Source organism: Heterobasidion irregulare (genome assembly GCF_000320585.1).
Source record: "Heterobasidion irregulare TC 32-1 unplaced genomic scaffold scaffold_02, whole genome shotgun sequence".
In the NCBI taxonomy this organism is placed as follows: Eukaryota; Fungi; Basidiomycota; class Agaricomycetes; order Russulales; family Bondarzewiaceae; genus Heterobasidion; species Heterobasidion irregulare.
In genome coordinates this window covers 1,385,009-1,397,270 of record NW_009258198.1, presented here as the reverse complement: position 1 = coordinate 1,397,270, position 12,262 = coordinate 1,385,009, and the positions used below count along the sequence as shown (strand labels likewise).

Genomic DNA, 12,262 nt, shown 5'->3' with positions numbered 1-12,262 from the left:
CGATGTCCGGAACCTTTGTAGAACGACCACTAAACACTGAACATTGAAACTGAGCAATGAGCACGACGTCAAGCGCGAGGACCACTCTATGAGCGCCTTGGCTGACTCATCCACGAGCACCCTTATTAGCCCAGACGGACTTTGCTCGTTCCGTATCTCTTTTCACTCTCGACCGCGACAACGACTTAAGTAGAACTTGTCATCGCTGTTCGTCATGTTTGTCTCAGCAGCATTCGTTCTTTCTCTCGCCTCGCTCGTTACCGCTCAGCCCACCAACCCCACCCTCGAGATAGAGGCCATCCAGGCCCACTTCTCCAACGCCGGCCTCGTCCCCTCCCTCCTTCCCACCTTCGCCCCCACCGCCTTCTTCAACCTCTCCTACTCAGGCGTGGGCACCATCTCTCCCGGCCAAAAGCTGACCAAAGACCGTGAGTTCATAACTCGCACAAACGACGCGATTAACCTGGCTAACCCCGCGCCGGCCTATGTGCGTGCGCGAAATCTGCTAGAGGTTTCGCCGACGCCCCAGCTCACCGTTATGCCCGCCAACGACACTGTCAAGCTGGAGGGAAACTACACGCTCGTCATGGCTGATGCTGATGTTGTCGGTACTGATGAATCCAAAGGACAGACCCGCCACTGGCTGGTCAATGATGTCACGCTCACCGGTGTGTCCCGCCAGTCCATGCACCCTACACACGCTGATTACCCCCTTTTGATTCAGGCTCGTCTCCCTTCAATGTGTCCACAGCATCCGGTCTGGCGGTCACAGAGTATGCAGGACCCGCTCCAGCGTCGGGCAGCGGTGCCCATCGGTACGTAATCTGCGTCTGTTCATCTCGGCTCAGCGCGATGACAGCTTCCCACAGCTACGTCATCCTGCTCCTTCCCCAAGGCTCCGACTTCACTCCTCCGGCGAACCTCTCGACGGCCAACGTCGGCGTCTCCGTCTTCAACCTCGAGGACTACATCTCAGTTCGCACTTCGCTTTCTCCTTGTCCCCTGCTGATTGACTCCTCGTCGTCCAGACCAGCAAGTTGGGTGCTGCCGTCGCCGTACGTTCTTTCTTTGGCTCGGTTGAGATCACGCCGCGTACTCACCTTGCATCAGGGCACGTACATTACCGTGGAAGAAGGCACAGCTACGGCCACTCCCTCTCCAACGTCCGCGGTCGTGACATCGACTCTGCCCGCCGCCCACGCGTCAACGGCCGGTGCGTCCGGTACCGCGAGTAGCACCGCTAAAACGACCGCCAGTACGGGGAATGCAGCGATGAGCGCGCAGGGTCTTAGCACGCCCTTGGCCCTCCTCGCCGCCGCCTTCGGTATCATCATGATGTAGGACCATTGCCCTGTAAAGGATACCTGCCTCGCCGTAAGTTAGACCTACGTACCTGTTCTCACTTCACGCAGACTTTAATGTCATCGAACTGTCTCTTACTCGAAGTATTAATGAATCCATCCTAATAAACCAAGCGCTGTGCTTATCGCGTGACGAGAGTAAGATAACAATATGTAGCACGGGATTGCAACAGTGATTCGACGATGCACAGAGGAATGAGTCCACACATAGGCGGTCGGACGATAGCCGCCCTACCCAACACTGTCAATCAGCTGCCATACCTCTCCCTGGCCTGTTTGCGAAGCGTTCAGCGACTTGCTCCAGATGCACAACCGTCTCATCCTATCGAGATGAAACCAAGAACTCACCGCATCCTGCGCCATGTGCACGTACCCCGTGTATCCATCAGGGTACTTGCCAACCTCCTTTGCCTTGCTCGCGCCCAGGCCCGCACCAGCAGCATATAGTGCGGTCTTGCTGCTCGGTCCCACGTCAGCAACGAGCAACGCATATGTGGACCACAATAAAGCGTGAAAGCAAACAGTCTTACATGGGATCGACCCTGCCCTCTCCATCCGCACCGAGCCCGGTGCCCTCCTTCCATCCCATCATCTTCAGTAGCTTGTTGCCCACGTTAGTCTCATCCTGGCCAGGGTTAGGGGGGGGCAAAGGCGGGGAAGGCGGGGGTGGCGGGCCCTCTGCGAATCGACGCATTTTCCGTTTCTCGTCAGAACCTTCGGGCATCGGAACATCTGGTTGATTGTGCATAACCCGCCGCTCGGATGCGCGATCGCGGTATTTCGGCTGCGCTGGGGAACTGGAAGCATTGGAACTGGAAGTCGCTAATGCTTTCGCAGCGTTGACCTTCTCGCGCGCGATCTCGCGCAAGTTCGCGTCTTTGTAGTTTTTCTATCAGGTAGGGTGACCATGAAATGTAAGAAGTGAACGCCGAAGGGAGAGGATGTAAGGCAGAGCCATTTCTATACCTTGTGCAAGTCAGACTCTTTGTTATGCCGCTTCAGCTGCTCCAACGACTTGAACTGGCGCGCACACAACATGCACGCGAACTTGGCAGTATCAGAAAACTCAAACTCGGACTCGGACGGCAAAGGCGTCGCTGGCTTCGCCTTGACCTCGGGTGTAACCTGCTTGATTGGGACAACAACCTGGATCCCGCCTTACATTGAGCCGGATGAATGCTGCCGCTAAACTAAGAGGAGACATTACCGGAGACGGCGCGGTGGTCGAAGTGGTGGCGGCGGGCGCGTCGGCGTTGAAACCTTCTTGGACTTGATTCCACTTTGTGATGTTATTGGCAATCTGTAGAGCAACAGTCAGTCGTAAATAACCACTGAACAGCTGAGTTGAAACGCACCTTCTTGCTGGCAATCATCGGAGCCACCTTCTTGGCCGCAGCAACTGCATGGCATGAACCATCAATAAACGCATCCACAACAAATTGTCTCCGTATCTCAGAGTATGAGACAAACCCTTGGCGTCATCATTCGCAGAGGACTTCTCCACATTAGCATCATCGTTTGTTCCTGACTCATCCGTCATCGAGAATCCCAAGGCCAAAGGAGCCACCGCTTTCGCTATGCATAGGAGTGGTTCAGATATAGCACGATTTCGAGACGGGAAACGTGCTTACGTGCGATAGTAGAAGCGCTTTTGTTAGCAGCCGAACCCTTAAAGTTCAGCGTAACTGGCTTGTTGGACACGGGCAGAACCGAAGCCTCGACAGGCGCGGGACGTTCTGCTACGCTATCGTCGACAGCTAACATTCCAATGGTGAACGCCACTTTTGTGGGCCAGAAAATCATAACACACCTTTCCTCTTCTTTTCCTTCTTACCTGTCCCAAACGTTGGTAGCTGTCGAGCGGGCTCTTGCACTTCAAACTCCAGCATAGCGATAGTGGAAGCCTCATCCCAGTATCGAACCCATATGCCTTCCACCCCACCCAGTGTTAGCGACGACGGAATGCTGGCCTCGTCACGGATCATAGGATCTGGCAGCGGCTGAAACGAGTATATGTGCGCGAAAGAGGCTGCCACAGGGCGATCAGATATCCGGAACCCATTTGGATGGATTTGAGGAGACATAGTCGCCGCAAGGACCGTGGATGCGGCCTAGGAACGAAAAAATGCAATTGAAAGCATCAAACAAGGTCAACGGAGCACACACACAGACACCGTACCTGGACGTCCACAAATTCAACGAAAGCGAAACCCCAACTCGCCATCGTGACCTTGTCCTTGATGAGGATGATGCGTTTCATGCCCTTAGCACCTTCCTGAGACGGACCAGAGGAGCCCTTCATAGCCTGCATGATCGCTTGGGGACCAGAGAGCGGGTCGAGCCCGCGGAACAGCAATATCGGAACCTGTGAGTTGCCAATATCCCGCGTGCCATCGTTTGAGTGCGCTGGCCGTCCGAAGCGGTTCCTGTCCCCAGGGTTCGCACTCTGGGAGTAATCAATCTTGACCCTGCGTCCGTTGTGCGGCGTACCCATCTCCAGCGCTTTGTAAAACGCGGCTGTAGCAGTCGCACCATGCGACGCGGGAGGAGGAACCTGGATGAACGGAAAGAGCGGGTCGACGAACGCACGTGAATGCTCGACTGTCGTGAACTGCGCAAATCCAAAACCCTTCGATTGACCTTCGGACGCGCATAGATGGGCAAGCGGTCGCAGGTAGAAGGATCACAAAGGGAAGCAAAAAAAGAAAGAGACGTCAATGCAAATGGCCAAGAGTAAAGTCAAGTGATGGGCAAGTGCCTGTTGATCTATCTCGGATTATCGTGACCGTCTCGACGGAGAAGCCGTGATTGTTGAGGTATGCCTGTAGCTGTGGCAGGCGTTCAGCGAGAGGCAAATCAGGAGGAAAGGAAAGTCAACGGACGTCCGCCTCTGTAAAGTCAGGATCTAGCCCAAGAAAGATTACATGGGGGCTGGGTTCGCTGGACACGAGGTTCTTTTTATGACCATAGAACCCCCCGCCGCCACCGCCGCCGCGTCCACTACTGCTTGTACCGCCGCCACCTCCGTTGTGTCCACCACGCGTCGGACGAGGGTCCTGCTGCTCCTGATAGCTTGTATCATAGGAGCTGGTGTCGTAGCTGCCTTCATCCCAGTTTTGGGATGCATCATAACTCTGCAAACAATCGATTGTAAATCGTTTGAGCATGATGAGAGGTGCAGCTGCGCTGACGCACCCCATTGTTATACTTTCTTCGTTTTCCTTCACCCTGGTAGTCCTCTTCTCTGCCCCTGACATTTCCGCGACCATTATTGTCATACCAGCCGCCTCCGTCGTCCCAGGTGTTCTTGCCTCTATCCCATTCACGATTGTAAGCCATGAGTTGAGTGACGAGTGACAAAGAAGTGCAAGATGGTGGAGAGAAGCAATTCTGCACAAACAAAGATCAACAAACTTACACTCGACATCCACCATGGCGGGTCACGGTGAGCCCGGCAGCCCTTTTCTTCTCTCTCTCCGCTCACTTGCCTGCTCCCGTACCGCAGGTTATGTGCGGGTGTGTAACCGAAATGCACGTATGATATTCAAAATCTCTAACTCTGTTCCAGACAGACGCGTCCGTAGAACGATGGAACCGTATGGTATGTTGAATCGCGTCATACCTTGTGCACACCCATTCATACCATCTTCGTACTGCGTAGCGTGAGGATGTGTATAAGCATTTTCGCTTTACCTCCAAAGCTAGCTGGATCTCGTTGACTGGGCTACTCTTCATCCCAGCCGGAATGGTCTGGTTCTCAGCTCAGCAGGATGTACGTCCTTGAATCTCCGTTTCTTAGCACATGCTCATGTTCTCTTGTCCAGCTCAAGTGGAGTTTCAGCGGGAAGCGCAAGGGTGAATCCCTGTACAGGATCGCACCTCCTGCCGCCGAGCCAACAGAGGACTGAACTAATTGCTATGTACAAAATCGGCATCTTTCATCTCGTAACTAGACCCGTTTGCAGAACTCAATGGCAATCTTACATCCTGTGCCGATGACTGAGCTGAGCAGCGCATGTGCAGGCGCACGCTGAGAGTCATGCTCGATCGCAGTATCCAAATGTTCCAACTCGTCGTCTCGGAATTCTCCAATGATATCCTTCAATAAGGAAAGACTCGGATGCTCGGTAGTAAACTCAGCCATCTCTTTGAGCTGGCTGCATGAGAGCGACAAGTCAGCTATATGAAGCATTGCTAAATAAACGCGAAGACGAACTCGTCATAGTGTTCGCCGATAACTGTTTCTACAGCCTCAGTGCAAGCCATCGCAGCTTCTTTGCCCATCAAGGCAGTGACAGCGCCAAGTCCAAAGCCAGCGACTTTGGCAACCTCCCAAAGGACGGTGGGCCTGACGCGATGCTGTACCTGCAGCTTGTTCATCACAGCCAGATGTTTCTTTTCTTGCTCCCACATGTCCTGATCGACCCGTGAACAAGACCATAACAACAGTGCGTGCTATGGGCACGATCTTCAAATGCGTTAGCCGCGGGACATACCTGAATCACAGCAGCTGTGCGACGGTCCCGCCGCAAGACAGCCAACTGGCCTTGGTAGATGTAGTTTGCGGCGACTTCTCCAGCTTGGTCGACGCGAAGAGCTGCATTCAACGTGCTCCTCTGAGACGGAGAAAGATCATCGGGTGATGACGATACGGAAAGATGGTGTGCTTGTGTCGAGTCAAGGTATTTCGATGATGGTTGTTGGGTGCCGGTGTGTAGCGCAGCAACCAAAGATGATCGAATACGAATGCAGGAGCGCGGAGATGGACGTGGAGAGACAAGCGGCATGAGATCAAAGACAGGAGCTACTGACAGGAGTTGTGTGCACTGCGCGAGTCTACCGATCGGGTCATGATGCGCCGAAGCGCGGATGGCGGGACCTGGACGATCTCATGAATGCTCGAGCAACCAGGAGCAACCTCGACACCGTGGGTGGCAACGGTAGCAGCCTAGTTTTCTTTTACAAGGCAATTCAGTCCCGACATCAATCCAGGGAGATCCAGGGTTCTCACTGGGCGTCAGATCACACAGTGCACTCCGACGTATCCTGCCAAGACGGCCAAACTTGGCCGACCCCCCTTCCGAAAGTCACCACGTGAAGGTGAGCGGTCTTGGTATGACATACCAAGACAGCATATTTCGCTGCAGTAGGCTGCCTGCTACCAGTATGGCCCTGCCTATGCGAAGTGTGGGCCTGTTCAGATCTTGGCACCGACTGGCATCAATATTGGAGTGTTTCATACATGGGCATTCAGTCCCGTGCCGCCTCCTGGCTGGTTTCTGACATGGATATTATTACGATTCAGTCCCACCGACACGGACAAGGAAAAACGCAACACAGATACTTGATCATGTCCACAGGTGTGTTTTCAAATTCATGAGGTTCTGGGCAGAAAATGTCATACATTAACGAAATAGAAATAGATATGTTGTTGATTTCCTCGCGTATAAAGAGGGAGGCCACTCCTCCCGAATTCCTCAGCTCCTGCTCTCTTCGTATTCATTTGGTACTGGTTGGTGAGACATCTCCCTCTACTCCTCTCCTGCTTTCGCTCCCGATGTTGACCATGTCTTTCCAACAGCCACCTACTTTTTTGTTCCCTAACGAGTCACTCTTTGCTTTCGCGCCCAAACTAATCTTAATCTTCACGATCACATCCATCTGATTCTTCTCATCCAAATCACTTCTGTCATAATGCACTCTTCTTCGTTGATCGCTGCTCTTCTGTTCGTCGCGGCCGCCTCCCCCGCGATCGCTGTTCCCATCTCGTGCGTCTCTCGTCCTTGATATTCCTGGTCTTCGGCTCGCATCCTCACTTTTTCTGTTCATCTTCTGATAGTCAAACGAAGGCTCAAGCTCGTGCAGAGGATATCGATGCTCGTGCGCTGGGCCTTGGCTCGATCGTCAAGGAACTTGGCCTCGGTGCTCTCAGTGGCGGAGCTCTCTCCGCCTTGAACCACTTCATTGGCGGTGACTCGTCTTCCAGTCGTCGCGATGTCAGCCCTGAGGATCTCGCGGAGCTCATGGAGGCTCTTCAAAGGCGGGTCTTTAGCTTTCATTCGATATTTCTCGCTTGCTAATCCTTGTCTGTCCCACAGCGAGTCCGGTGACGGCGACATCGAAGCTCGCAAGCTTTCCCTCGGTACTATCGTAAAGGAGCTTGGCACTGGTGCCGTTACCAGCGGTGCCGTCGCCGCCCTCACCCACTTCCTTGGTAGTGGAAGCGACAGCAAGGCCAACAAGCGTGCGCTCGAGGAGCTTGAGGCCCGTGGTTTCGGCAGCCTCCTCGGCAAGCTGATACCATCTGCCACGGAGAGCGTCAGCAAGGTCTTGAAGAACAGCATCGTCGGTGGGCTTGCTTCTGGTGGTGTCCTTGCCGCTGGTGAAGCCCTCCTCGGCAACGACAAGTACGTTTCTTGTGATACGGTTTATCAGACATATGGTGAATTTCATATTCAGGCGCGAATTGTCCGAGCTTGAGGCTCGTGCCAGCATTGGCCCAGCACTGGCCAAGTTGCCGGCGGCTCTTGGCAAAGGCCTCGCGGGCACCATCCTTGGTAGCCTTGCTGGTGCCGGTGTCGAAGTCGCCGCCACCACTGTTGTGAACAAACTCCCCGCTGACAAGGCGCAGTAGGTGCCACCTTCTTGGTTCACCAAACATATGCTGAATTACCCCTTAGGCGTCGCGAGTTCGACGAACTCGATGCTCGCAGCCTTGGCAGCGCATTGGGCAAGATTCTCCCGCAAGCCACCGACGACATCGTCACTGTTCTCAAGAACAGCATCATCGGTGGTCTTACTGGTGGCGCCGCTGTCGCCGCTGGCAACGCTGCCCTCGGCAATAACAAGCAGCGCGACGTCGCTCACACCCTTCCCTTCGACACCATCGACATCGACCAGCTCAAGAACATCCTCAGCAGCACTGTTGGCCCTGCAACCCTCCCTATCGTCAAGGACAAGCGCGAACTCAAGGATGACGACGTCGTCGCTCTCAAGAGCATCATCGACAACCTCAGAGTCGGTGCTCCAGGCTTCGCTACCCACGTTGATGCTCGCGCGTTGGGCGCCACTGGCAAGGGCATCCTGGGTACCGTCGCCGGCCTTGCCGCGTCGTCGGCAGTTGAGCCCATCATCGACGGGATCAAGGGTCTCTTCGATCGCGACCTCGATGCCGCCCTCGAAGCTCGTGAGCCCCTTGGTGCCACCGGAAAGGGTATTCTCGGCACCGTTGCTGGTCTTGCCGCGTCGTCCGCGGTTGAGCCCATCATCAACGGGATCAAAGGTCTTTTCGATCGCGACCTGGAGTGCGTTTTGTCTTATCCCTCACTGTTGTTCGTTGGCTGACGGGCTGAACTACTTTGCAGCACCGACTCCTTGATTGCCTTGAACTTGCTTGCCAGCCGGGAGCTGAACGAGCTTGATTAATTGACGAATGAGTGTTAACGAATTCTTGACGACCAGTAATCTATGGAGCATATTATCATTATTTGGGCATGTTATATCGTTATTTTGTAGGGTTCTTTGTGTTCCTCCTGTTCTGTAGTTGGAACGAATACAAAGGGTGTTTTCGGGAGCTGAAAAGAGTTTGACAACTTGCAAGATTTTGGAAACACAAATCATGCCTCGGCATTGAAATATTGAAGTCCTATCGTGCGCCATAGATAGCTTTTGTTGACCTTTTCGCGCAAGGCCAAATGGTACTTTGCCTTGGACCTTGGAATTCAATTCAGGATTATAAATGGGGGACATGCTCTGAACCTCTCTGAACTCGGGTTCATGCCAAGAAAAAAGTATCGAACACGCGGCATTCGTCAGAAGGCCGAGTCTGCATCGACGCAAGAACAGAGGTTCGAGACACCATATCGGACCAAAAAATAGATTGAACACGGAACCACCTGGGATCCCATGTATTTGTCCGATCTCCCCATATGGGCTTGGGTCTAGATGCCGCTCCGCGTTGTGCCGTTTTGCATATATTCTCGGTCGGTGTACGGCGGCACTCCTTCTTGCCCTGCCCTCGTTCCAGTTTCTGTGTGTGACATCATGGCCGGCCCCAATCTCGAGGTATTCAAATTTGCTGTCTACGTATTCTTCCCTGTGCTTGTATTCCTGCACTATGGAGATCCAGAATGGTACAACTCGAATGTACTCCCGGTGCGTTCCGTCGGTTTGAGGCACTATATTCCACTCACGGACATCCACAGTACAAGGAGAGAATATTCCCTTCGGAAGAGAAGACCACGCGCAACTTACCCACCCACCATCTTACGGTGCGAGAGGAGCTCGAGCGTATAAAGGCGCAGAAGGCCGCACGCAGAGTTCAGAGAGACAGAGCAGAAGGACGCGTTGTAGAAGAGCCTGTTACGGGGGCACAGGGGACAGAAAGGTTGGTCTAGCTGGCATTGGTGGCTTTCTGGTAAGCTCTCTCGGACACTCAATTCCTCCTTTCTATTGACATCTCCCCTGAAGTAGGTGTGTCGCCGCAATGCTTATCTTAAACTCTTCAACTGCATTCACCCCTGCATCGTATTTATCGGTAAAATCATCCGTATATCCCATCTCATTTGTGCAGCCTCAAATTTTCACTGTCCACCGTCACGTTCCAATATCCCCCTACTGCAACGTCGGCTGCGACGATGTCCTCGTATTCTTTCATCTCGTCGTGAGAGATCTTGAAGCCGCCGCATACGATGAATACCATATTTCTTATCTTCTTGGCCTCAGAATGTACCAGAGGAACCAGAGAGTCAAGGAGTAATGGGTTATACGCGGGTGCGAGTGTGGTAGCACAGGCAAGTTCGACCAGCATTTTGTGGTCCTCTTATGAAATTGACATCTTGAGTGAGAGCTAAGTGCACAAGGTGTATGCATACCCACCTGCAAATAGCCGCCCGGTCTTCATGCTTAGCTCGTCAGGGATGGTAACGCATTTAACCCTTCCTTTTCTCTCCAAGGCCATTTTCACGACGCCGCCTGACGGCTCAGATGCACCTAAGGAAGACGCTTTCGATGTCAAGTTGTGAATGTGTACGAGTTTGACGTCGTTCTTCTCGTCATAACGGACAGAGGTTCCGTTCGGAAGGGTATGTGACGAAAATCGATTTGCCATGACAGATTGGTAAAAGCAGCTTGAGCCATGTGTCTCCAGCGTGATGATGGGTACTATCGAATCGCGACGTGAGTGCAGTGAAGTAGACGAGAACGAGGGGCACTTACCGTCATCCCAATCAGCATTACGACACCCAACTATGATACCTCCCAGAAGTCCTCCCCCACCAACGCTGCAGAAGATTGCATCTGGCTTGGTCGAGCTAGGAAGCTGAGATTTGATTTCGTCAATCATCGAGGCATGCCCCTCCCACAACAGGGGATGGTCATATGCTGGCACCAACACTCTGCAGATTTCCATCAGCAAGGATTCTCTAAACCGTGGACTTACGCACGCATCCGCATCGTCCTTGACTGCTTTCTCAGCCGCTTGTACTGCTTGCAAGTAGTACTCCCCAGCGATGACTAGTTCAGCTCCTAGCCGCTTCAAGAAAAGCCTTGTGCTTTCTGCCACGCCCTTTGGGAGGTATATCGTGCACTTCAGATGCAGCATCTGTGTTGCACAGGCAGCCGCAAGCCCCGCATTTCCCCCCGAGGCACAGATGACATGAAGAGAAGGACCGTGGCGAGCGAATTGACGCTTGACAAAGAGCGAGAGACCTCGATACTTGTACGACTGAGATGGCTGCAGATTCTGTGCACAGATGTGAAATGAAGGTCTGTCACGTCTTTCCATCAGAATTCAAAGAAAATTAACCTCAAGCTTAAGATACACAGAGCAATCTGGGCCAAGGTTGTTAGATATGTGAACAGACGGTATAAGAGGTGTTTCGAGCCAGAGCTTCGAGTCGAAAGCCTCGGAATGTGTGGATGCTATTGACATTGTACACTGGTTAGAGCTTAATCGACAAAGCAGCCTCTTCCTGTCTCGACTGGACCCTGATCTACCCTGATATTCGTCACTTGATTCGTCACGTGGAAGATGTATCGACTCATGACCATGCACTATTTGCTGCTACAGTGCTGCCACCTTGTGACACCTTGCTCAATTCACTAAGAGTAAGTGCCATGTTCAGTCATTTGCAAACAATTCTCTTTTTGTGTTTGTACCACAGATTCTTATAGGAGACCTTGTTCAGAGTGTAGGCATCAGGAAATATCAGACAGGTTAATGCTGTGATAGCCTATTTTACACATATCCCCTCAGCAGACCAGTATAATTGACATAGGTCCTTAAGTTCTTAGAAGTTGATATTATCACTCTTGGACCTCAATGAAGTAGGTTGTCAAATTTGCTTAGCTGGATGTTTTTTCAAGCATACCTCTTCCAACCTGAGTGTGGCTGCCTATTATTTGGTTCTATTAGGCACTCAAGCTCAAGATCTCAAGATCTCAAGTCTGGGTTCCAAAGCAATATAATCCTTTCCATGTGTCTGGTTAAATTCTGATGTGATCCATATAAAGGGAAACATTGAGGAATAATATGTTGATATATGATACTATTAATCCCTATATTGATTATATATACACTATAGTCAAAATTTAGGACCCATAGCTTGCTTTGCAATATTTTAATATTGACAAACAATAGCATATTGTTATAACCACATCCTAACACATGATTTGTAAGGAGGATCAGGTGACAGAAACAAGGTTGGGGTATAGGCTGCTAACTTGTTCATTTACCATTTACATGCTTATACATAAACACTTACAATATATGACTCATTCACAAGCTTTGGCTTAAATGCTTACTTACATTAATTTTGCTCAGTTCCTAGATTCATAATGATATGGACAAACATTCGTCATATTTACTATATTAGAATACATTGCGGACTATATATTATATA

The 12,262-nt window shown here is 51.9% G+C and overlaps 8 protein-coding genes across 8 annotated transcripts; 5 read left to right on the top strand and 3 right to left on the bottom strand.

The window, feature by feature from the left end:
- Positions 1 to 158: 158 nt before the first annotated feature.
- Positions 159 to 1,472, top strand: HETIRDRAFT_145960 (phosphatidylethanolamine binding protein). Its single transcript, XM_009544113.1, has 7 exons — positions 159 to 428; positions 510 to 668; positions 725 to 815; positions 870 to 975; positions 1,029 to 1,055; positions 1,111 to 1,374; positions 1,447 to 1,472. The coding sequence occupies exons 1-6, from the start codon at positions 215 to 217 to the stop codon at positions 1,339 to 1,341; spliced, it is 828 nt and encodes a 275-aa protein (XP_009542408.1). The 5' UTR covers positions 159 to 214; the 3' UTR covers positions 1,342 to 1,374; positions 1,447 to 1,472.
- Positions 1,473 to 1,609: 137 nt separating this feature from the next.
- Positions 1,610 to 4,700, bottom strand: HETIRDRAFT_154489 (uncharacterized protein; the record flags this gene model as incomplete). Its single annotated transcript, XM_009544112.1, has 13 exons — positions 1,610 to 1,633; positions 1,710 to 1,818; positions 1,892 to 2,250; positions 2,328 to 2,438; positions 2,569 to 2,661; positions 2,717 to 2,760; positions 2,832 to 2,936; positions 2,993 to 3,118; positions 3,172 to 3,472; positions 3,541 to 4,001; positions 4,120 to 4,189; positions 4,244 to 4,495; positions 4,557 to 4,700. The coding sequence occupies 13 exons, from the start codon at positions 4,698 to 4,700 to the stop codon at positions 1,610 to 1,612; spliced, it is 2,199 nt and encodes a 732-aa protein (XP_009542407.1).
- Positions 4,701 to 4,768: 68 nt separating this feature from the next.
- On the top strand, positions 4,769 to 5,358 carry HETIRDRAFT_379576 (uncharacterized protein). The gene is made up of 5 exons (XM_009544111.1): positions 4,769 to 4,806; positions 4,867 to 4,877; positions 4,930 to 4,962; positions 5,023 to 5,133; positions 5,186 to 5,358. Exons 1-5 carry the CDS (start codon positions 4,794 to 4,796, stop codon positions 5,267 to 5,269), a joined length of 252 nt encoding a protein of 83 aa, XP_009542406.1. The 5' UTR covers positions 4,769 to 4,793; the 3' UTR covers positions 5,270 to 5,358.
- On the bottom strand, positions 5,311 to 6,584 carry HETIRDRAFT_432275 (uncharacterized protein; the record flags this gene model as incomplete). The annotated part of the gene is made up of 3 exons (XM_009544110.1): positions 5,858 to 6,584; positions 5,578 to 5,777; positions 5,311 to 5,518 (listed from the first exon to the last, which is right to left on the bottom strand). Exons 1-3 carry the CDS (start codon positions 6,146 to 6,148, stop codon positions 5,311 to 5,313), a joined length of 699 nt encoding a protein of 232 aa, XP_009542405.1. The 5' UTR covers positions 6,149 to 6,584.
- Positions 6,257 to 6,644, top strand: HETIRDRAFT_310173 (uncharacterized protein; the record flags this gene model as incomplete). Its single annotated transcript, XM_009544109.1, has 2 exons — positions 6,257 to 6,301; positions 6,354 to 6,644. 2 exons carry the CDS (start codon positions 6,257 to 6,259, stop codon positions 6,642 to 6,644), a joined length of 336 nt encoding a protein of 111 aa, XP_009542404.1.
- A 411-nt stretch (positions 6,645 to 7,055) lies between these two features.
- Positions 7,056 to 8,942, top strand: HETIRDRAFT_457393 (uncharacterized protein; the record flags this gene model as incomplete). The annotated part of the gene is made up of 6 exons (XM_009544108.1): positions 7,056 to 7,129; positions 7,201 to 7,405; positions 7,464 to 7,768; positions 7,821 to 7,991; positions 8,042 to 8,665; positions 8,726 to 8,942. 6 exons carry the CDS (start codon positions 7,056 to 7,058, stop codon positions 8,784 to 8,786), a joined length of 1,440 nt encoding a protein of 479 aa, XP_009542403.1. The 3' UTR covers positions 8,787 to 8,942.
- Positions 8,943 to 9,369: 427 nt separating this feature from the next.
- On the top strand, positions 9,370 to 9,757 carry HETIRDRAFT_470622 (uncharacterized protein; the record flags this gene model as incomplete). Its single annotated transcript, XM_009544107.1, has 2 exons — positions 9,370 to 9,515; positions 9,566 to 9,757. The coding sequence occupies exons 1-2, from the start codon at positions 9,405 to 9,407 to the stop codon at positions 9,755 to 9,757; spliced, it is 303 nt and encodes a 100-aa protein (XP_009542402.1). The 5' UTR covers positions 9,370 to 9,404.
- Positions 9,758 to 9,865: 108 nt separating this feature from the next.
- HETIRDRAFT_438326 (uncharacterized protein) lies at positions 9,866 to 11,318 on the bottom strand. Its single transcript, XM_009544106.1, has 5 exons — positions 11,167 to 11,318; positions 10,805 to 11,103; positions 10,578 to 10,756; positions 10,239 to 10,523; positions 9,866 to 10,181 (listed from the first exon to the last, which is right to left on the bottom strand). The coding sequence occupies exons 1-5, from the start codon at positions 11,290 to 11,292 to the stop codon at positions 9,922 to 9,924; spliced, it is 1,149 nt and encodes a 382-aa protein (XP_009542401.1). The 5' UTR covers positions 11,293 to 11,318; the 3' UTR covers positions 9,866 to 9,921.
- Positions 11,319 to 12,262: the final 944 nt, after the last annotated feature.

Bases quoted from the DNA above. Each gene is read 5' to 3' on its own strand.
- HETIRDRAFT_145960 (XM_009544113.1), top strand. From the start codon at position 215: ATGTTTGTCTCAGCAGCATTCGTTCTTTCTCTCGCCTCGCTCGTTACC. The intron at 429-509 runs GTGAGTTCATAA...GAAATCTGCTAG, and splicing joins CCAAAAGCTGACCAAAGACC to AGGTTTCGCCGACGCCCCAG. The intron at 816-869 runs GTACGTAATCTG...AGCTTCCCACAG, and splicing joins TCGGGCAGCGGTGCCCATCG to CTACGTCATCCTGCTCCTTC.
- HETIRDRAFT_379576 (XM_009544111.1), top strand. The intron at 4,963-5,022 runs GTATGTTGAATC...CGTACTGCGTAG, and splicing joins TAGAACGATGGAACCGTATG to CGTGAGGATGTGTATAAGCA. The intron at 5,134-5,185 runs GTACGTCCTTGA...TCTCTTGTCCAG, and splicing joins GGTTCTCAGCTCAGCAGGAT to CTCAAGTGGAGTTTCAGCGG.
- HETIRDRAFT_438326 (XM_009544106.1), bottom strand. From the start codon at position 11,292: ATGTCAATAGCATCCACACATTCCGAGGCTTTCGACTCGAAGCTCTGG. The intron at 10,524-10,577 runs GTAAGTGCCCCT...GCGATTCGATAG, and splicing joins TAATGCTGATTGGGATGACG to TACCCATCATCACGCTGGAG. The intron at 10,182-10,238 runs GTGGGTATGCAT...CAATTTCATAAG, and splicing joins GACCGGGCGGCTATTTGCAG to AGGACCACAAAATGCTGGTC.